Source organism: Mytilus galloprovincialis, chromosome 6, assembly GCF_965363235.1.
Source record: "Mytilus galloprovincialis chromosome 6, xbMytGall1.hap1.1, whole genome shotgun sequence".
Classification (NCBI taxonomy): domain Eukaryota; kingdom Metazoa; phylum Mollusca; class Bivalvia; order Mytilida; family Mytilidae; genus Mytilus; species Mytilus galloprovincialis.
Genome location: NC_134843.1, coordinates 85,752,639 through 85,777,294, shown reverse-complemented (window position 1 = coordinate 85,777,294; position 24,656 = coordinate 85,752,639). Strand labels below are relative to the sequence as shown.

At 30.6% G+C, this 24,656-nt stretch overlaps 2 protein-coding genes across 10 annotated transcripts in view; both read right to left on the bottom strand.

Annotated features, from left to right (window-relative positions):
- The window catches only part of LOC143080562 (L-methionine gamma-lyase-like), a 10,903-nt gene extending 6,676 nt beyond the window's left edge, over nt 1-4,227 (bottom strand). Inside the window, exons 1-2 of one of the 2 annotated variants that reach the window (XM_076256467.1) lie at nt 4,194-4,227; nt 775-979 (exon numbers count right to left, since the gene is read on the bottom strand). In XM_076256467.1, the coding sequence (XP_076112582.1) occupies nt 775-979; nt 4,194-4,198 (210 nt within the window). In that variant the 5' untranslated portion in view covers nt 4,199-4,227. Of the gene's footprint in view, nt 1-774; nt 980-2,048; nt 2,156-4,193 lie in introns of those variants that run through there. The other variant, XM_076256466.1, reaches the window with a different exon arrangement.
- A 5,264-nt stretch (nt 4,228-9,491) lies between these two features.
- LOC143080561 (protein NDRG3-like) overlaps nt 9,492-24,656 on the bottom strand; it is a 29,953-nt gene continuing 14,788 nt past the window's right edge. For 3 of the 8 annotated variants that reach the window (XM_076256458.1, XM_076256459.1, XM_076256463.1), the window contains 9 exons: nt 24,233-24,271; nt 18,646-18,708; nt 17,095-17,155; nt 16,632-16,796; nt 15,674-15,774; nt 15,053-15,118; nt 13,669-13,768; nt 13,117-13,204; nt 9,492-11,862 (listed from right to left, as the gene is read on the bottom strand). In XM_076256458.1, coding sequence (XP_076112573.1) covers nt 11,765-11,862; nt 13,117-13,204; nt 13,669-13,768; nt 15,053-15,118; nt 15,674-15,774; nt 16,632-16,796; nt 17,095-17,155; nt 18,646-18,708; nt 24,233-24,271 — 781 coding nt within the window. In that variant the 3' untranslated portion in view covers nt 9,492-11,764. The other 5 variants (XR_012979738.1, XM_076256461.1, XM_076256462.1 and 2 more) reach the window with 5 other exon arrangements.

Below are 24,656 nucleotides of genomic sequence, written 5' to 3'. Positions count from 1 at the left end.
TAAAGCAACATCTGAGACATTGCAGATAAGTTTTTGGGCTAAAATATTTCTTATGCCGTAAGTATATGAACATATCTGTTCATTAAGTGTAAAACGACAGGCCTATTTGCTTAATGTGTTCTATACGTTTAACTAGCAATACTAGACACAGTCAGAAATCACAATAAAACCTTAGTTTTATTGAGTCGTTTTAATAAACAAATATTTTTTAATTGTATGTACTTTTTTTCTGGTATTTATGAGATTGATGATCAAAACGATTTATCGATACAAACTGTATTTCTAAACAAGATTAAAGTTTAAAGAAGTTATTTGATGGTTTGTGTTTGCTTTTAGATTTGGGTATATTTAAAAAAATTACATATAAATGTATAAATAGACAAGTGTTTATTGTTGTAGACTGTAGGTTGTCCTATATATGCTTTATGGTAATTACTTTCTCATTGATGCTAAACCCAAATCCCACATGACATTGCCACATAGGCAATAGGTTTTGTTAGCCATTAAAACAGGTTCAATCCACCATTTACCCCTTAAATGTCATGTACCAACTCAGGAATATATGGCAGTTGTTATCACATAGCCCGTTTATATGTATGTTGGTGTTAGTTTTTCTATCAGTTCAGTGTTTCTGTTGTTCCGTTTTGTGTCATCTAATAGTTAACGTGTTTATTGTTTTTGACCCAGATTTGTTTCAGTAAAATAGATTTATGCCTATTGAACAGCGGTATACTGCTATTGCCTTTATTTATTCATATAACTATCTATATTTACCTGGTCCAATATTTTCAAGTAATCATCCACTGACTTGAGTTTGTATGTCGAGGAGTGATAAATTGGAGGAACCAACGGCTCTGTAGTAGGCCCACTGTCAAATACGTATCGAGACGATGTTGCCATCGTATCAATAGAAACATCCTCCACTTTTAGCCCATTCAAACCTTGCTCTAATGTAGTTAACGGTGGTTGCCATTTTCGACTTGAAAATATAATTAAAAAACGGGGTTTGTTCATAAATGTGAAATTATTATTCACAAATCGTGCAATTTCATCGTGTATTTCGCCTACGTAGATGTACATTTTATATGTCATCATGTCTCATTTGATGTGGGTACATACTCAGATGGGTAGACATAAGGCACTAGCAAGCAAAATCATCAATACAAACAGTTATGAGATAAATAAAATGATCAAATTCTTTCCGTCTACTGCATCACATTAAGACCTTTTAAAATGTAATTTGCATGAAATTGTTGATAACATTTGTTATAACGGTTAATTTTGTAGGCTCTTATGCACACGATTACTTTCAATAAGAAATGAAAACTGTAATGCATTAATCATAATCGAAGTAAAAACGATTTTACACATATTTATAAAGGCTTCCAAACGCTATTCAATTTTGGGAATCGATTGTGAGTGTTGAACAAAATCGATCACCATTCGCAACGATCTGATATTAACAATAGTAATGGTTTTGTTTTAGAATGGGTAGATACAACACTATGCAAATGTGTTTAAAAAATCCTTATATTTAAATTGAGCTTGCATGTGAGGAGTCTTATTGAATCATGATTGTCTATTGTGAATAAAGAAACAAAGTGACCAAAAAGATGTTACAATCAAATTTTAGTTTACCCTTGCAATCTTTAAGATAACTAACATAATGACTATTTAAACGTGTAGTAATAAAGGTTATATTGACTTTAAGTGAAGTTTAACGTTGGATCATTTTGTCAGATTTTATGGACTTTAACCTTTTTGCATTTTGCATTGGATTTCAGTGTTATTTTTTTTTTTTGGCACCTTATGTACAACATGGTATCGTTGCAAACGAGTATTTCATTTTAATTGAGATTGTTTGAAGAATAATTCAAGGTGTCTGACATTTCTTCATTCGACTGCACTTGTTTCTTCGCGATTTACCAAACGAAAAAGTTTTTTGCGAATATTCTTTTTAAATATCGTGTTTATAGACAATTTAATTTATGGCATTATACATTAGGGAAAAAACGGAATTTAATAGAAATAACGGGACAAAACCCTACCTCATTATGGACGGATTATCCAAATATTTTATTACTGATAAATTTATTTACACACATTATATAATACAGATAACTATGTCATGGGGGTTCATCTCCCTGTACCTGACTTCCAATAATTATATCTTTTAAAATATGTTTGTGTATGCATAGTAGGTATATATATGTACATGAATATATACATTTATGGAGGGATGGATGGATGGCCATGTGCGTACATGTTTTGATGGAATATTAGATGAACGGATTCATATTTTTCCATGCGTATAATAGCAGACTATACAGTATGGGTTTTAGTTATTGTTGATATTATATCATAATAAAATGAAAAAATCCTTACGTGTTTTATTTTTAAATATTTGGTCCTTTTAACTCTCAAATGGCATATACATTATATTAACATGAATAACTATCAATATCCATTTATAACATACAAAAAAAGAGATATTAAATTACGAATAAAAAGACTAGTGAGATGAACGACAATAATAAAAATTAAAAAATAACTGAATGACAAAACAGTCTTCCACAAAAGACAGATGTACAAACAATATGCCATGTTAATTATCTTCCCTTGTACTTAAAAGTGAGTAAGTCTAACAGAACCATCAAAGATCTACTATTAACACTATTTGTCACAAAAAATAAATAACGAAAAACATTATGTAATAGCAATCGACAGAGCAGAAATTAAAGAAAGGCGATAATTGATTGATTCTACGAAAAGACAAACATGACATTACAAAGATAGCTCTTGGTTGGACAACGGCAGAGGGGAAAGAGAGGTAGACCAAAAGAAATATGGCGACGCACAATAGAAAATGAACTGAGAATCATGGGAATGACATGGACAGAGGCAGAAAAAAAGGCACAAGACAGGCAACAGTTAAGGGCTTTGGTGGTGACATCATGTGCAAGTGGACAGGAAGAGGATTAAGTTATTAAAAAGAAAAGAAACGATATAAAACTGACAAAGTTCCCGACTTAGAACATACATATGAAAAGTTGATAGGTCGAAGTAGTTTTCTAGAACTCAACTCCACTTCTCTATCAGCAGACTGACAAAACGTCAGTAAAATATCATACAGTAAAAAAGTATGGGATAAGCAGTTATCTTGAATAAATAACGATGAATAACAAAAACACCAAATGTAAATATTATTTTAGAAGCTGGGAGCAAATACCACTTGATATCAAAGATCCACACGTGGAATCAGACTTCTCATGTTGAAGAGAGGGTATGGCGCCAACAAACTAGTTTTACCCCCGCCACAAAGTAAATGATGTAAGTGCATGTTCAAAATCCTGTGTTCAGTGGTTGTCGTTGGTTGTTGCGTCACACATTGTGTTCGTTCATTATTTTGTACATAAATTAGGCCGTTACTTTTTTACTGTTTTAAATTGTTTTACAACTGTAATTGTAGGGCCCTTTATAGCTGTCTATGTGGTATGAGTTTTGGTCATTGTTGAAAGCCGTTGGGTGAGTTATAGCTGTTTTGTTCTGTTCTCTCATTTGGTACTCATACTACATCTGTCAAACGATTTCGTAAAATGTCTTGGTGTTTTAGAGTGGGTTTTATTTTTTAGATAAATATCAATAGTCGAATTTTCACACCGTCTATTACCCTGCTGTTTAAGATTATTTTTTGTTTTAATTAACATTATTAACCATGGTATACTTAAAATTAAACATATTTTTCCTAGACTTGTTTGAACATTGCTATACGTCTCACGAAACCCTGTTGTTTTTTTTCAAATTAGATAAACATACAGTTACAGGCTTGAGGTTATATTGACTTTAAGTGAAGTTTAACGTTGGATCATTTGTCAGATTTTATGGACTTTATCCTTTTTGCATTTTGCATTGGATTTCAGTATTATTTTTTTTTATTTTTTTTTTGGCACCTTATGTACAACATGGTATCGTTGCAAACGAGTATTTCATTTTAATTGAGATTGTTTGAATAATAATTCAGGGTGTCTGACATTTCTTCATTCGACTGCACTTGTTTCTTCGCGATTTACCAAACGAAAAAGTTTTTTGCGAATATTTTTTTTTAAATATCGTGTTTATAGACAATTTAATTTATGGCATTATACATTAGGGAAAAAACGGAATTCAATAGAAATAACGGGACAAAACCCTACCTCATTATGGACAGATTATCCAAATATTTTATTACTGATAAATTTATTTACACACATTATATAATACAGATAACTATGTCATGGGGGTTCATCTCCCTGTACCTGACTTCCAATAATTATATCTTTTAAAATATGTTTGTGCATGCATAGTAGGTATATATATGTACATGAATATATACATTTATGGAGGGATGGATGGATGGCCATGTGCGTACATGTTTTGATGGAATGATGGATGAACGGATTCATATTTTTCCATGCGTATAATAGCAGACTATACAGTAAGGATTTTAGTTATTGTTGATATTATATCATAATAAAATGAAAAAATCCTTACGTGTTTTATTTTTAAATATTTGGTCCTTTTAACTCTCAAATGGCATATACATTATATTAACATGAATAACTATCAATATTCATTGCATACGGGGTATAATCTCCCAATTGATACGATATTCCCGTGCTTGCATTTCCTATCATGATTTTCTTGATAGAGGGTTGCTACTGGGAGCTATTAAACCAAGAGTTCCAAATGGTGAAGTTGAAATCATCCCTTCGTAAATTTTACGGACGCCATCACGAGTTGGTTGACCGTTATGGAATAACCGTTTCACAAATGATATCGGATATGTTCCTTACGTCGTAACTACAATCCCCTTCCCTTCCCTTTCATGAATGTGACCTACCGAATTGGACCATTTACCGGATTTGTTATCACATAAGCAACACGACGGGTGCCGCATGTGGAACAGGATCTGCTTACCCTTCCAGATCACCTGAGATCACCCCTAGTTTTTTGGTGGGGTTCGTGTTGTTTATTCTTTAGTTTTCTATGTTGTGTCGTGTGTGCTGTTGTTTGTTTGTCTTTTTCATTTTGAGCCATGGCGTTGTCAGTCTGTTTTAGATTTATGAGTTTGACTGTCCCGTTGGTATCTTTCGTCCCTCTTTTATAACATACAAAAAAAGAGATATTAAATTACGAATAAAAAGACTAGTGAGATGAACGACAATATTAAAAAAATTAAAAAATAACTGAATGACAAAACAGTCTTCCACAAAAGACAGATGTACATACAATATGCCATGTTTATTATCTTCCCTTGTACTTAAAAGTGAGTAAGTCTAACAGAACCATCAAAGATCTACTATAAACACTATTTGTCAAAAAATAAATAACGAAAAAACATTATGTAATAGCAATCGACAGAGCAGAAATTAAAGAAAGGCGATAATGGATTGATTCTACGAAAAGACAAACATGACATTACAAAGATAGCTCTTGGTTGGACAACAGCAGAGGGGAAAAGAAAGAGAGGTAGACCAAAAGAAAATATGGCGACGCACAATAGAAAGTGAACTGAGAATCATGGGAATGACATGGACAGAGGCAGGAAAAAGGCACAAGACAGGCAACAGTGAAGGGCTTTGGTAGTGACATCATGTGCAAGTGGACAGGAAGAGGATTAAGTTATTAAAAAGAAAAGAAACGACATAAAACTGACAAATTTCCCGACTTAGAACATACATATGAAAAGTTGATAGGTCGAAGTAGTTTTCTAGAACTCAACTCCACTTCTCTAACAGCAGACTGACAAAACGTCAGTAAAATATCATACAGTAAAAAAGTATGTGATAAGCAGTTATCTCGAATAAATAACGATGGATAACAAAAACACCAAATGTAAATATTATTTTAGAAGCTGGGAGCAAATACCACTTGATATCAAAGACCCACACGTGGAATCAGACTTCTCATGTTGAAGAGAGGGTATGGCGCCAAAAAACTAGTTTTATCCCCGCCGCAAAGTAAATGATGTAAGTGCATGTTCAAAATCCTGTGTACAGTGGTTGTCGTTGGTTGTTGCGTCACACATGGTGTTCGTTCATTTTTTTGTACATAAATTAGGCCGTTACTTTTTTACTGTTTTAAATTGTTTTACAACTGTAATTTTAGGGCCCTTTATAGCTGTCTATGTGGTATGAGTTTTGGTCATTGTTGAAAGCCGTTGGGTGAATTATAGCTGTTTTGTTCTGTTCTCTCATTTGGTACTCATACTACATCTGTCAGACGATTTCGTAAAATGTCCTGGTGTTTTAGAGTGTTTTTTTTTTTTAGATAAATATCAATAGTCGAATTTTCACACCGTCTATTAACCTGCTTTTTAAGATTATTTTTTGTTTTAATTAACATTATTAACCATGGTATACTTGAAATTAAACATATTTTTTCATAGATAACAAAATATAGAACGAAGAAGGACTGTCCGATTTAATTTTTCTCAAGTTTCCTTACTTTGGATACAAACACCGATAACATATGTTAATCCATCACAATATACAAGTCCGTAAAACTAAGGGGGAAACTAGGAATGGGAATATATATGCATACAACGAACATTGCTGTAGTATTTCAATTTTTTGGGCATGTTATTGAAAAGGTCAAAAGGGTTTGCATCACAATACATGTCCATTTTAACCAAAAAGTACGTAAATGGTAAAATCTGTGCAGACAAAAGAATAGTTGATCAATTTTCAGAGCACATCATTAAATTACAGTAATAAAGGTTTCTTCGTGCATTTACATGAAAATCAGATAAGGCCTCTGCTTGTGGTCATAATTTGTTACATACATCTAGAGGAACGTCAGTGCCAAGTTTCGTTTTAATTGGATCGTTTGTTCTTGTAAGAAACAAAAATTTCCTTCGACACCATCTGAGAAGACGTATTTAACTGTTCATCAGAACGGTGGAATAAACAAAACTTTAGTGGTAAGTAACTTCTAAAAACTTTTCGACGTGGTTATATAAAATTGAGAATGGAAATGGGGAATGTGCCAAAGAGAAAACAACCCGACCATAGAGCAGACAACAGCAGAAGGTCACCAACAGGTCTTCAATGCAATGAATATATGTTAGAAATATGACAGTTGTTGTCCTTTCGTTTGGTGTGTTGTAGCTTTTAATTTTTGCCATTTGATTAGGGACTTTCCGTTTTTAAATTGAAACAAGAGTAAAACTTTATGGCCCCACCGCTATGGTGGGGGCATAAACATCTCACTTATTAAGGACCTCCAAAGACCTGATTGGTCAATTGATTGCTTTAAGCAGCATCAACACTTAAATGATATTGGATATGTTCCTTACGTCGTAACTACAATCCCCTTCCTTTTCATGAATGTGACCTACAGAATAAGACATTTACTGGATTTGTTATCATATAAGCAACACGACAGGTGCACACGTTGAGCAGGATCTGTTTACCCTTCCGGAGCACCTGAGATCACCTCTAGTTTTTGGTGGGATTCGTGTTGTTTGTTCTTTAGTTTTCTATGTTGTGTCATGTGTACTATTGTTTGTTCATTTTTAGCCATGGCGTTATCAGTTTATTTTAGATTTATGAGTTTGACTGTCTTTTTGGTATCTTTCGTCTCCCTTATTTAAATGTTATATCAGGTCAAACACTTATTCAAGCGCTTATCAAATTTTATAAATAATGTAAAACTACTAACAACTTGTTGGTCTACAAAGGAAAATTCTATTCTAGGTTGGTTTCCATTTGTAACCTTTATCGAGTTTTATTTAGATAATGTTTTCTCAAGTACAGTCACCCATTAATAACAAAAGGCTAGAGTGAAAGAGTTTGTTGATGAATAAACCCCAAGATAAAAGAATTCTGAAAATGTCAGCAAAAGGAACATATTTGCCTAGTTTGGTTTCATTATGGGCAGTATTCTCGAGCTGAATACAATAATGTGAAAAGCTAACAAAAAGATGCCAACGTTTGACAAATGCTTCTTTGGCTTTAATCCAATTGATCTTTATAAGCCTTTTGCAAGATTTTAATTACTCTTAAGTATTTATTTTCATGGTTCACTGGAAAAAAACAAGTGTAATAATCATGTTAATGGTAAGAAAAAGACCTGTTTTTTATAATACTATAACACTACCGTGATATCGCGGGTCTCTGACTGAATTAAAGTATATAACTATTAATCCAGTAAAACTAAGTTTGAACCCCCAACTAATTGCAACAGAAAATGTTTTAGTTCCAATCTATAGCATTAAGCCCCTAATATACACAGAATAAATCCCATCAAATCTAACTTGAAGAAAACTCAAATTTTACATTTTTAATTTCTCACAAAAATGAGCCTTTGTTTGGTCAGATTTTGGTTGATTTTCTTAAAATTCATGTAAAATATGATACTTTGATTGGGTCATACATTCGTATTTGACTATATCATATAATCTTCTGCTCATGAAATGTACAAAACCGAAGTGTTATGGGTATTTATTTTTTTTGCACATTTTTCATCACAGAAATTGCAAATTTATGGCTTTGTGTCCATTTTGAAAATAATAATGTGAATATTTGGTATTGTTTATATCTGAAAACTACATTTTTTTAGCATCTACCTTGTTTAAAGAAACTTTAAACCACAAAAAGAATATATGCTTAATTAGTTTTATACAAATAAAAGATATGAATAGAAGATATTTTAGTACAATGTATTATAGATTGTACATGTTATCCTTAAGAATGTGGTCTGTTTCTCTCTAGTTCATGTGTTGCTGTTTTATTGCTATAACCATACATGTTCATTTGTTCATTCTTGACCGATTGTTGCTTTCTTATATCCAGTAGCAAATATTTCATCCACATTTTGGAATATTTTTTGGAAAGGATCTGCCAAATACAGCTAAGGTAATCTATTCCTTCATATTTCAAAACATTAAAAGTTTTTAAAATAATTGAATTACAATTATGACCATACCAATAATAATGCAAGTCCACACAGAAGGGATGTTTAAAGCAGTTGCAATAGACAAAATTGGTATAGAAGGAGGAAAAGACAGACACTATATCACACATGATTCAGAAAGCTGGGGTATAATAAACAGATATATCATGTTAAGAAGGTGTATTTTCGAAAATTACCCATCAGAATGTTAAATTTTGCAAGCCGTAAGGCGAGATAAATTCATTCTCAAGACTGATATTTTTTTGCAAACACCCCTCAAGAACATGCTATATCTGTTTAATTACACACCGAATTTTAACATTCAAAAACGCATTGATGATCGTGATGTTACAAGCGTCCAGTCGGATAGAGTATTTTTTGGCAAATACCACAGCAGAGCTCTAGAGGGTAAAAAAGGCATATCCTTCTGCATATACCCCGGCAGCGTTAAAAAATTAACCATATGCATTTGATAACAGTAAATTGGTGAAAAATACACTGGCTATCAACCAATCAAAATCCAGGATTCTTACATAAGGTGTAATTATAAAAAGAACTTATACTTTCTCTAATTATTTAATTGCTGATTTCTGTGGAATGATTCATAAATAAACATTACAAAGCTTAAATATCTAATTACAAATTAATTAACACATGGTTTGGTCAATATATATGTACAAAGTAATGTGTGCATAGGGTAACATCCACAGATAAATGCTCACAACAAAACACAGCAACTCTTGGAAATTACAAAAAAGACTTGACTTGATATGAACTTATTATATCACAATTAACACAACACAAATTTATCTAAGAGGCAGTTTCCCTTATGTTTTACTATAAACACCTCACTGATTATGCCATTATTTTCTCCTTATAATAAAATGTTTTTGAGATTCGTTAAAGTTAAGTCAGTTGAAAAATTTTGAGCAATGTATATTTGATAAAATTTTCCCATGGAAATTTGAACACATCAAAGTAAATAGCCAATAAATGTGTAAGTACTTATAAATATTTAAACAGCTTGGTTCAGTTGTAAAAAATTGTATCCAGTGAATAATATTTGATAAGCCTTGAATACTTACTATAGGCAATAACTAACCTAACTGTGCTCAAATAAAGTACTGGACACTGACAATCCTAATCTAACATATATATACAATATTTTTTTGAGGGAGCCTTGTCAGGGTTGAGGAACTTTGTCATAGTCAATTTAAAAGATTTACTTGCGGTATTTTTTTCTATCTTGTCTTTTTCTGGATCTTGTGAATACAGAAAAACTTGTTTCATATTTACATTTTTAACAAAACTGTTATAACATACAATATGTTCCAAAACACTGCTATTCCTCTGTGTCTATATTGAACTCTTCAACAAAATTAAGAAACAGGCAATTCTATAAAACCTATAAATAGATAATTAAGGCAATTCTATAAAACCTATAAATAGATAATGAAGGCAATTCTATAAAACCTATAAATAGATAATGTGCTTATACTTCAATTTTAAAAAAAATGTTACTTGGGTCTTTATTGCTGACAACAAATAGATGAACATGAGTCTAACAAACTTTTTCAGTAGCAACACAGAAGTGCTTACACATAACAAATCTTACATGCAAAGAGAGAAAATAAGCATTTGCTCATCTTTATACATTTACATGTTCATAAAGCATTTATGTTAGATTTTAAGTGAACACTTTTTGGTCTCACAAAATAAACTATTTCAAAAAGTTCAAACTTAATCTGCAAATAGTTAAATTGTAAGCAGTATAGCTTTATCACCTTACAGTTTCAATCATATAACAAACCACACATAAGGATGGGTCTGTTATCATATAACATTGTATAAATATACTCAGTAAAAATCATACAACAACATATATACAAAAAAACAAATATATATAATTATAAATTTACACATAATTTCAACAACTTTTACATAAAATATTCAACAATATAAAAATGAAGTATATACAACAACAATCCAATAATTATCATGATTATGTATGATACATTGCACTCCTCTCCCCTGTGAGATGTCTGTCCATAAGGGTTATTCCATTAAATTTTGTAGGGTAGGAAGGGATGTATAATTACTAAATAAGGGTCATGGGTTTTTTTCAGTTTCAGTATGTGTCTATTACCATTATGCAAAACTATCCCAAAAATGTTCTTGCTTGTAGGGATATTTTGAAAGTCCCTTCTCACCCTCCCACATTCATTTTAATGGAATAGCCCTCAACACAAATTCTCTACATACACCAGTTTATAAGAGACAGCCAATCAGGACTTCGCATTTTTTAAATAAATTTATTTTATCAATTTTCAACAATTCAAATTAAAAATTTAAACTTGTGGATAGATTGGAACACCTATTGAAGGCAATCAATTAACACTTTGAGTAAACATTTTTAGAACTATAATTTCACAGTAAATTGCGATTCATTGAACTTCTTTTTAAATTCTATCATTAAAGTATTTGAGAAAAGTATCAATGCCAAAACTCACCTTTTTAAAGTATTCAGATTGATATTTTTAATCCAATTATAATGTGAAAGTTACATTTTATTCAAATATTGAAATTAACCCCAAAAGATCATTTATAGTTTCAATAATGTTCAATCATCAATTCCTAAAACATAATATGTGAATTTATGCATTAATATATACTGGTAAACACATTAATAAGAAGCAACATTAATCTGTAAGTAAATGATTAACATCATATGCAACTCATTCAATAAACAATGTTTGTAAAATATGCGTCAGCTATTTTTTTGTTTACAGTTCACAATACTCAAGTGTTAAGCACATGTAACAACAAACAATTAACAAACAGGTTGGATTTTGCTGAAATCTACATCTTTTCTGTGTGGACTATGGCGTGTTTGCTGAGCGGGATTCTTGGGGGCTCTTAATGTTGGCACTGAAATCAAATTGAAATAATTACTCAAAAGTGTGTAGCAGAAGAAATACTTCACCACAAAATGATTGTCTACCCCTTATATTTGATATTACAAATGAATTTCAAAGAAAAGAATAATTTTTAAAAGATAAATTTGTATTTTCACTATGATTATTTGTTTTCTCTACACAAGCAATTTCCTTTCAAAGGTTACTAGCTACATTATTTTGATCAACTACAGATAATTATACATATGTGTGACAACAGCTATATATAAAAATTGTAACAAATTCAATATATTTGACCCTGATTCTCATTTATAATATGATTATCAATATAAATGTTGTAAAAAGAATATTAACAATATAACACAAAATATGTGTGAATAATTAATAGAATTGATAAACGGATACTTTTAGAAGCTGTGAAAATTGAACAATGACTCAAGACACCTTTTGTAGTTAACAAAATAATGATTCTTATTAATGCAAATTATTTCTCACTTCCAAAAACTGATAATGTGATGTCAATAACTGAAAGAACAAGTGCAATAATTAGATCAGGCTTTTTTGCATGATAAAAGCAAATGTAAAATACAGAAGCTTGTGTCAATAAATGTAACTTTCATTTCTAATTACACAAGCAAAATGCCATGCAATTTTTTGCAACCCTTCTGAGTACATGTTTAGATTTCATATAAGAATTTTACTTACGAACTTTTGCACATGGGAACTTAACATATAATGGATTAATCACATTTTACCATTTGTAAAAGCATCTGTACCAATTTACACTCGGCTGCACTACAAGTTTCTCCCATCAAGCAATACATGTTCTATTTATGCCATAGTAATCTTTAATTCTCCAAAGTCTTTTCAAGTTTAAAGATCACATCCAAAGGATAATTCGTTTTTATGTCGGATTGTTGTCTTTTTTAACACATTCCCCATATCCATTAATTTCATGAATTATTAACCTTAGAACATGACATACCATTACAAACCTAATTTGTTTTTTTTATTAATAATAAAGTTATTATATTCACACTTCTCCACATATTTGACTCTAGTACATCATAAATGTATAAAATGACACTGCAATTTCCTTATCATTTGCCATATTTCCAGTCCACCCCATTCTTTAACTCCACTAGAATATACTTCTTTCCATATATAAATTTTAAATCCCTTCCCCCCTAAAAAGCATAATAATTATTTCTGTATATATTCATTATCATTCACTTTACATAGAGTAGTATAGCATCTCAATACTAACCATATCCCATGCCTTGTAAGAATAATCTGAAAGCTTCACACACTTTCCCTGGCTGTTCTTCTAATGGCATACCTCCACAATCCTGGATCTGAATGTCAAAGATAAGACTTTTTATGATATTGATGTAAAAACAATAAAAAGTTTATAAAATACAGAAGTGTCTTAAAGGGATAATAATCTTTAGAAAGTTTATTAAATACTATAAATTCAGAAATTATTGAGAGGTTTTTATTAATGCACATTAATAAGAACTGGCATTCTAATTACTTGAACATAAATTTGTATACAGGCATTTTTCAAATTTGCAATAACTTAACTGGCTATTTTGTTGATTCTTAAAAAATCCCATTAATAAATGCACCCAATAATTTCCAAATTTACAATTTGGCTTTTTAACTGTTTTGATATGAGTGTCACTGATGAGTCTTATGTAGACGAAACATGTGTCTGCCGTACTAAATTTTAATCCTGGTACCTGATAACTATTTTACAGCACAGAATATTTTGTTTCTTATCACTATTTTGAACAACAATTTGACAAGACCAACTTACTTTCATAAAATCTGTCTCCTGTGGATCCATTCTTCCATTCATATCTGTGACTTGGTCAATGTGTGGGGAATCATCTCCAACAAGTAAAATACTTCTACATCTACAACACAATCAAATATACGTTTGATGTGGTTCATATAAAGTTAATATATCTCCAACAAGTAAAATACTTCTACATCTACAAACAATCAAATATACGTTTGATGTGGTTCATATAAAGTTAATATATCTCCAACAAGTAAAATACTTCTACATCTACAAACAATCAAATATACGTTTGATGTGGTTCATATAAAGTTAATATATCTCCAACAAGTAAAATACTTCTACATCTACAAACAATCAAAATATGTGTTGGATGTGGTTCATATAAAGTTAATATATCTCCAACAAGTAAAATACTTCTACATCTACAAACAATCAAAATATGCGTTTGATGTGGTTCATATAAAGTTAATATATCTCAAACAAGTAAAATACTTCTACATCTACAACACAATCAAATATACGTTTGATGTGGTTCATATAAAGTTAATATATCTCCAACAAGTAAAATACTTCTACATCTACAAACAATCAAATATACGTTGTCTTGGGTTCATATAAAGTTAATATATCACCAACTAGTAAAATACTTCTACATCTACAAACAATCAAATATACGTTTGATGTGGTTCATATAAAGTTAATATATCACCAACTAGTAAAATATTTCTACATCTACAAACAATCAAATATACGTTTGCTTTGGTTCATATAAAGTTAATATGTTTAAAATGCAAAGGAGGTAGGTCCTTAATTTTTTTTCATGCCCAGACTTTTTAAAAGTAGTTTTATAAAGATAAAAGAAAGATCTGGGTATATTAATCTGGTAAGCATAATAAATGATAATTAGTAACTTTATTGTTAAAGATTCTATATTCTATCATGTCTATCAGGAGATTTAGCAAATTTTGGAAATGCTTGCTGAATTCATTACCTGCTCATCTTATTTCTGGATATACATAAGTTTTTTATAAAGTATCCTACTGAACGCCATTTACATTCCAAAACTTGCATTTAATATTTATTTATCCAATACCTTCAATATCTAAGAGATAGTCTGAGGGCTATTCCAGAAAAAAATATATGGGGGGGTTGGAAGGCACATTATATTAATAATACATGGGTGATGGGTATTAGAGCAACTTTTCACACTATAATGCACTATAATTCTCAATTACAATTGTCTGGGTGGCGGGTGCTGACAAAAAACTGCCTTCCAACCCCCCCATACATTTTTTTCTGGAATAGCCCTGACCAAACATATGCACACTTTCATTGAATTTCTAAATACTGTTTTGGACTGAAAGCTGGCAGTATTTGCCCTCCATAAATAACTTACTTGATAGTCCTAGCATGTGGTCTTTTGATAGGATCAAGTTCTCTAACAATACCAAGATCCCTACGTCTGAAAACAAAATATATATATTAAATCTTCTGAGTTACCTGGGAATTTTTTTTTTTTAGTTTAACTAATGTTAACAGTATATATATGTTTTTTTTTATTTTTGTATTATTCTTAAAAGAAGAATGTGTCCCTAGTACACGGATGCCCCATCCACACTATCATTTTCTATCTTCAGTGGACCTAAAAATGGGGTTTTATCTCCAATTTGGCATTAAAATTAGAAAGATTCTTTCATAGGGAACATGTGAACTAAGTTTCAAGTTGATTGGACTTCAACTTCATTAACTACCTTGACCCAAAACTTTAACCTGAAGCATGACAGATGGACCAATGGACCAATGGACCACCGAACGGATGACCAAAGAACTGACAGTAGAACAGATGCACGAACCAGAAAACATAATGCCCATAAATGGTGCATAAAAACACCCATGAAATTTGAATTAAAACTGTGTAACATCTCCAAAATTAAGGTGTCACAGATACACAATTCTTCATTTTTACTCTCTTTCCTATACAGCTGATTTAGAACAACTTGAGAATTACTAAACTTACTTGAGGTATGATTCAATGAACAATGACAGATTCTGTGGATTGATAGATTTGACATACTCTCTAAAAACATGGACTAAGTCTTGGTTTTCATATTTTGTCTTCTGTAAAATAAAAGATTAAAATAATTAGAAATTTGCACATGTCAAGAAATTTTCAGCAAAATTGAAGTTAATATCAAAACATCATTGTTCTGACAGTCTGTATTGTAAACAAATTAAAAGAAAATGTGTCCTTGGGAGACAGATAAATCCCCTGCTCACAAACGTTATAAAGGCAAATATGTGAAGAGCAGTAAAAGTTAACCCATTCAAACTTCAACTTGATTTGAATTTTGTGGTAATAAGCATTGTGTATAACTTTCATAATATTTGGTTGAGACAAACTTAAGCTAGAGAACAGAAACAATATTCACGCAATTTTTCCATTTGTAAAGGGGCATAACTCTAGAATGGTAATAGTAATGACACCCTATTCAAATTTAATCTTTGTTTGTGGTAATAAGCATTGTGTATAAGTTTTAAAACATTTTGTTGAGGCGAACAAATGTTTAGAGAACACACAAACTAATTATCAATTGTACATGTTGTACATACAATAGTAAAGACAGACTGCTTGAATTGTTTTACATTGTCTTATCGGGGCCTTTTATAGCTGACTATGCGGTATGGGCTCTGCTCATTGTTGAAAGCCATAGTGACCTATAGTTGTTAATGTCTGTGTCATTTCGGTCTTTTGTGGATAGTTGTCTCATTTGCAATTATATCACATCTTCTTTTTTATATGCAGTGGGGCCCTGTGGGGGAATAAAACATCACATTTGTACAGATCTACTAAACAAAATATCTAATTATTTTTAGGTTATAGAGGCATCAAGACTTCATCAATATGGTCAAACTGTGATTTGTTCTGTGCTTTAGATGATTTTTAAGAACGTGTAATAATGCACGAAGATACTCACATATCCAAACCAGTGCCACAGCAGGTAGTCTTCAGTAAAATTGGTCATCTGACCACTCCACAGATACCAGGAATTTAACTTCTGATATCCCCACTCTATCCATCCTGCTTTGCCAACTGTACTGTTAATCAATGCCAATGAATCTACATTTTCTGGATGCTCAAGCTTAAAAATGATTTTTTTCAAAACATGACATTTCAATAACTGGTAAAATGAAGAAAACATTAAAATTAAAAAAAAAGTTTCATAAATATTATTCATTAAACAATAATACAGGTTGATCCTTTATCCTTCAAAAACTTTCTTTTATTTTTTGTTAAGGTTTTTTCATCACCATATAAATATTCAGTTTTTTGCTTTACCCGTGATATTATCACAAAATAAAAATTAATATTATCTGTATTTAATCCCCATGTAAGCTTTGAAAGGTTTTTTACTTATATGAAATCATTTTACTACTTACAGCATATTCTGAAAGAATATAAGCTCCTGCACCAACTCCAAACCCAATAAACCTCTTGATACTGAAATAAATGTAAACATTACAGAAGTATTACAGTAGATTTCAGTTATTTGCATAGCCTATTTGTCAGACAAAATTATGCAATAAAGTGGAGTATGCTTATATCCGAAATGCCAAATGACAGAGTCTAATAACATCCATAGAACAAATCAGTAAAGGAAATATATAAGAAAGATCCACATACAACATACTGAATGTTGATTTATTCTAATAAAAATTAAAGAACCTTAGTGAGCGCGCTCACATATCCCACGTCCCCACATTGTCATTGGAGAAATTAAATAAGTGTATTAAAAGGAAACTGTATAAGAAAAAAAAATTGAATCATAATTTCCTGTCAATATGCACATCTACATAGTATGTCCTTATCATCTACAAAGTTTCATGAAATTCTGTGGTGTGGTTTCAGAGGAGTTGCGATGACAAACTGTTGCAGTAGTATATAAATTCCAAGCGAGAGGAGTCAACAGTATAGTGAGGCAAATAAGTTCAAAGGGGCGTAACTCCTAGAAAAAAAATTGAATCGCAATTTCCCATCCATATGCACAACTACATAGTATGTCCTTATTATCTGAAAAGGTTTCGTGAAATTCTGTTGTGTGGTTTGAGAGGAGTTGCGATGACAAACTGTTGCAGTAGTACATTAAAGTAAAAAAGTTCAAAGGGGCGTAACTCCTAGAAAAAAAATTGAATCGCAATTTCTCGTCGATATGCACAACTACATAGTATGTCCTTATTATCTGAAAAGGTTTCGTGAAATTCTGTTGTGTGGTTTGAGAGGAGTTGCGATGACAAACTGTTGCAGTAGTACATTAAAGTAAAAAAGTTCAAAGGGGCGTAACTCCTAGAAAAAAAATTGAATCGCAATTTCTCGTCGATATGCACAACTACATAGTATGTCCTTATTATCTGAAAAGGTTTCGTGAAATTCTGTTGTGTGGTTTGAGAGGAGTTGCGATGACAAACTATTGCAGTAGTACATTAAAGTAAATAAGTTGAAAGGGGCGTAACTCCTAGAAAAAAAATTGAATCGCAATTTCCCGTCGATATGCACAACTACATAGTATGTCCTTATTATCTGAAAAGGTTTCGTGAAATTCTGTTGTGTGGTTTGAGAGGAGTTGCGATGACAAGAAACAGGACGGACGGACGGACTGATGGACGGACGGACGGACGGACGGACTGACTGACGGACGGACGGGTCAAAAACATTATACCCTCCGCAACCCGTTGCATGGGGTATAATTATATGTCTAGTGTCATATGTGTTATTTTATTTTGTGTCTTTAAATAAAGATTATAAACACATTTTGTTTTAGTTTTAGTTTATTTGCGTTCCGACTTTCCTTTACCTGGGATACAAAAATAAACTGTTCTAAAAATTTTTTGTTTCTATGACCCGTATGTACAATGTACATTGTTATACTTTGATTAAAAAAACTTGTAAACAATACTTTACAGTTTATAATAATTCTAACAATAGATGTGTACCTGTAATGATCAACAATATGTTGTATGCCCTCGGCCAGGTGCTCCATAGAAGGGTAGACAAATCTGTCAAAAACAAAAACACATATTCATTATGAATATTAAGTTTATTTGAAAATCTTACATACTTGTTTAATTGATTAATTAAAAAAAATATTGATGTTTTTTTCACAAAAATCAAGTACTGAAAATGAAAAAAAAAAGTTGACATCATATATTGAAAAATTCGACTGACTTGTGCAGTGACCTATAGTTGATAAGCTCACAGTTGCATTGGCAGGGAGTAGTCTCATAGACAATCATACTGCATCTTCTTATTTTAACATCAGCCGTGAATCCTTCTATTTAGAAAGGTACTACAACTTTTCTTCTAAAACATTTCCATTAATCATTATCTGATTTTACTGACTTATTCTGAGATTTATAAAAAAAACAAAAGTATCAAAATTATTGCCCAATTATTGGGTATCTTTCATGTATATATTTCAACATTTACAAACTCTTCTTAATAACAGAATTCTAACTAGATATTTAATGTCAATAATTGCTTCAGTTAGCTAGCAACAAGATAATCCAACTTGGTATATAGGTTAAATAGCTTGAAAATATGTGACATTAAAAGAAAATAGTTTTTGTTTTGTAGAGAAAAGGATTGAAATGCCATCACTAGCATTGAACACACATTAATAAAAAGTCAAATTAATATAATCTCTTTCTCATTGTGCTGATAGAAAATTGAACTGAGATGTAAATACCGTAATGAAGTTTAAATCGAAATATTGAAAGTCACTGAACAATGAAGTACATGTATTGGTCATGTGATCTACATATTAAGGCAAGTGATCAGTTTCTCCTGGATGTTTCAGCTCTCAGAATCATAACAAATATTTTAGTTTTTGACTTACATATGAACCTGAAATAAAGATATCATATCACACTACGTTATTTTTTTAGGAAATTAAGTTTTACATTTTTACATTATAACAGTTTTTATATAATGAAAATGACTAAAGTTTTTTTTTATATACAGAATAAAACAATAAAGAAATAAAAAAAGAATAATAATAGTATTGTAAAATGCCATTTACATTAATGGCTGACACCTAAAAAAAAAAATTTGCTTAAACACAAAGGAATTTAAAGGTACTTACTGTTTTTAGAGTTTTAAAATGAATAGAAATTTACTTTAAAGGTACATGTGTACTGACTGTTTTCAGAGTTTTAAAATAAATAGAAATTTTATAATACAGATCTATGAATGTAGGTGCGGAAAACTATCTATATAGACTAAGATGAATATTTATTCAACTATATTTTTCCATGCACACTGGCAAGTTTGGAAGAAACTAAAAAAGAAGCAAAGCACCCCTTTACAAAGACATGAACTAGACCCATGCAGGTTTCCAGAATCTGTCTATTAGTTAAGAAAATTTCAATTTGGCTTAAATATCATAGAAGAATTAGAATTTATACTTTAAAGTGGATTTTAGAAGTCTTAATTACAAATTCATCAATTTTTTTTGTCATAATGCTTTATAACGACAAATAAAATTAAGTGTTTTCAACAACAATTGTAAACAAACATAGATAAATATACTGGGGAAAAAGCATTAAAGGAGTGCTTTAACTGATTCATAAAACCCACTTCCTCTTTTTAGCTTGTCTTTGTTTGCTTATATGATGCAAGTTTATTGATGTTAAGAAATCATTCAAAATAACTTTTAAAGCCACAATAAAATCGTAAAGAAAAGCACATTCACTATGCACCTGTAATGTGCGATAAGTCAATTTTGAGGAAACTTAATTGTATTTGATCTTGTTGCAATTAACAATAAGAAACATGATTAAGCTCACTATCTAGATTCAAGGCTTTGGTTCAATGCATACATCATAAAAACATATTAACATTTATAAATTTCTCTCTGATTAAATATGAAGTGCATACATTTTTCCAAATAATTTAGATACGGGTCATTCTCAGTTAATCAGCAATTCAGTACCATTGGACTTTGATGATAATTTGTGAAGAAAATAAAGGAGATATTGGCAAATCTGATGTGTTATTCTTTTCTACTAATGTTGAATAGATAGTAAAGATAATTTAAGGATGATAAGTGGAGAAGAAAGAAATTTACAAGAGTTTTAAAATAAAAAAAGGGTGTTTTGATGGCGTCCATTTTGGGACATTTTTCCATGGTCATATTTAATCATATTTTTATGTCATTTTTGTATGCACAACCAGGGCAAGTTAAGGAATAATAAAAACTATATACTCAGATTTACTTGTTCATGTATAAAATATAATAAACAGGGCATTATTAATATATATATTTTAGTAATAAAAATTAGTGTATGGATGTTACTGCATCGGTCAAACCTTACCTAATTTTGCGATAAATATTTACACAGAACAGAATGTGGACAACACTATTCGCAAAGTAAACAGGGGTTTTGTTGTTCTTTAGATGTATTTTGTAAAATGATATGACATGCAGGGCTTCATAATAAAAAGAAATCGTCAATCTTTTACAGACGTGGTAATATCGGTCAATAATTAACATCCAAAACGAATCCTCGTTTACTTCCAATATTACAATCGTCCGATATCCAACCCCCCTAAATGAAAGTTTGGACTCGTCCAAAAAGACGTCATCGATCTTTGTGTACACAAAGCAGCCGTGGGACTTTCGAAAATGGAGTTAAGTGTCATCGGTCAGGCGAAAGCAAGTTGTAACATCCAAAACTTAATTTAAATTCATTGATATTGTAATAAATACGCAACTAAATGGTAAGTTTTCATTGCGTGATCAGTTATTTACGTGGTTCAATATATAGGTAAATATAATATGACGGAAATTGCCAATTTGACGATAAACAACACAGATGCATATGGACGGTGACATTTTGACCTGTCAACCTTTTTGTGGATGTTATATTTTGACGTGATAAGCACGTGGTTGCGTAATGTCCGTACCATTTTAGTTAAAAATAAGTTATATATTAAAATTGTGTATCTGCACTATTTAAATATCGTAGCACTGGATGATGAAAAATAAAACAATATCCAAAGTTATTATCTGTTTTATTATACAATGTTCAAATCAATGATCAATGTTTTGGACATTACTGTTTTACTCGAACAAGTAACATCCAAAACAGGGAGTACAAACTAACCCCATTAAATTATAATTGAGGGAATATAAACAAGGTACTATTATTTTACAATAAACTAAAATTAGTTTAACATGTGTATGGTTTAACCATTGCTCTGGAATATACTTCTCATTCTGTGACATGTTTTGGACATTACTGTTTGATGCACAAACACTTGTTTTGGATGTTATTGTGACCTAAATTTTACTCGAACAAGTAACATCCAAAACAGGGAGTACAAACTAACCCCATTAAATTATAATTGAGGGAATATAAACAAGGTACTATTATTTTACAATAAACTAAAATTAGTTTAACATGTGTATGGTTTAACCATTGCTCTGGAATATACTTCTCATTCTGTGACATGTTTTGGACATTACTGTTTGATGCACAAACACTTGTTTTGGATGTTATTGTGACCTAAATTTTACTCGAACAAGTAACATCCAAAACAGGGAGTACAAACTAACCCCATTAAATTATAATTGAGGGAATATAAACATGGTACTATTATATTATATAAACTAAAATTAGTTTAACATGTGTATGGTTTAACCGTTGCTCTGGAATATACTTATAATTCTGTGACATGTTTTGGACATTACTGTTTGATGCACAAACTCAGGATATTTTTTATGTTTTGGATGTTATACAAATTCCATTTTGTCAATTGTCAAAATGTAACATCCATAATAATTCCGTAAAAAAATATATGCAATAATGAGTATTTATTTGAAAAGTCCAATGTATCTGTTTAATGAATAACCACAACAAAATCTTATGAATTCTCCTTTAAAAATAATTGACACACAAACTCTTGAAGTAAACTTGTTATGTATACAGTATTAATTTTGAGTCACATCCACAACAACAAATTATACATAATTACTCCCTTTCTATTGTAATATCAGTTGATAAATGATTTTAATTTTAAAGATATTAACTTCTTTATCTAAAATATATGAATTATTCTATTGAAATTGTACATTTAATGCATATATGATACTGTCAATGAAAAATATATAACATCCAAAACACAGAGGGTACTGTTAAAAAAATTCAATTAAAATATATTTCCACATACTGAACTATCTTTTTATTATTTGAACCATAAAGATCAATGTTTTAGTCTCAATTTGAGACCAAAAAATGGACCAAAAGCCAACATTTATATTTTTCACCAAGGTATATAAAAAAATGCTGAATAACTGAGAATGACCCATACATGGTTGTTTTAATGTCCCTACTACATGTACCTGCTTGTTATTGCATGAATGTAGATCACATGTAAAGGGGGCTTTGATTCTAAACTTTTCTAGTACAATTGGCAAAACAACATCTAAAAACTATCTATGTAAATAGGATAGGTAGAAAGTGATTACAGAAGAAAACATTAAAAACAAAATAAGAAAATGTGAGTATGCATGGAGGAAAACCAAATTTAAGATATTTACAAAGGCATTTGGCAGAAGAAAAAAAGAGTTATAGAGAGAAAAAAATTATATATATCTGTATAAATTTGTATTAAATGTAAACAAAAGCTCAAGAAAAAGAAATGAAGTAAATAACTTGAAAGAAATGAGAAAATAATTTAAAACAAAATCATGAAAGGGAGATAATCAAGATATTTTCCTGAAATAAATTTTAAGAATTGATCGTAAAATTCAATTATGCAACAAGTTCATAATAACTATAATTATAATAATCAAACTTTATCAAATATAAAAGTGTTGTAAAAATAAACTAAATTAATCTGTGTATAACATTACTAATTTAAACCAAAAGACTTACAAAAAACAACATCAAACTTACTCAAAGAGGGAGTCATTTCTAGAGGAGTCAAACTTGTTTACCACAGTGGTCAGTCTGTGGTCAAGTTTTAGAGAAAAAAGAGAAAAAGTTAATACAGATTCTTATGAAGAAAAAAAAACGACAGTATATTTCCTGAAAGAAAAATTTCAGATTAGTTCATAAAGTACGAACCAAAACTCTGTTGCATAAAAGATAAAAAAATAATTTCTAAAGAAAACAAATACTAAAATTATCTCCCTTAAAAAAGGAAAAAAAGTGCAATGGAAAAGTTGCAAAACATAAAAAAAGAAAAAAAAAGCTGGTGAATGGTATGAAAAAGAGAAAAGGCTACTTGCTACCGGCACTTTCATATGAGTTAACATATTTTTCTTTTTTCATAAAGGCATATTCTTTTTAATATTTTTTTTTATGCTTTAAACCCCAGATAGTTGACTTTCAATAGACAACTAAATGAGTAAATTCTTTAAAAGTTGAAATAATAATAACCAATAAAGATGTCAGAACAGAAAAGTTCCAAAGATCATTGTATCAATACAATAACTCAATATAAAAGAGCCTTTATGAAATTGTGTTAATAATTAAGCACACACAAATAGCTACGGTAAGCTGCTGGCCAACATACCTGTTACCGAGTGACTCAGGATTGCCTAAGACATCATGCCTAACCATAACAAAAATATAGAATACAAGCTTAGCTTTGTCAAATCAACATTGAATTCTGTTGTTCAAATCAAATCTGTTCAATCTTTAACCAGTGTTGATCCTTTAACTTGGAGTTCAAAGGACTTTTTTCTAACTTTACCTACTAAAGAATTATTACTTAATTTATATCAAGAAGAAAAGAACATGGAATCAAAAAGTGGCACATATAATACCAATATGAACAAAAGTATTAATAAGTTTAACCTATAACTCTTCCATGGGAGGTAACTCTAACCAACCATAAAAATTTTACAGATTTCATTAAAGATTTATTATTGTTCATAATACTATATAATTTTTTTTAAATCACCTAAAAATTATAAACAATTTACAAACAGTTTGAT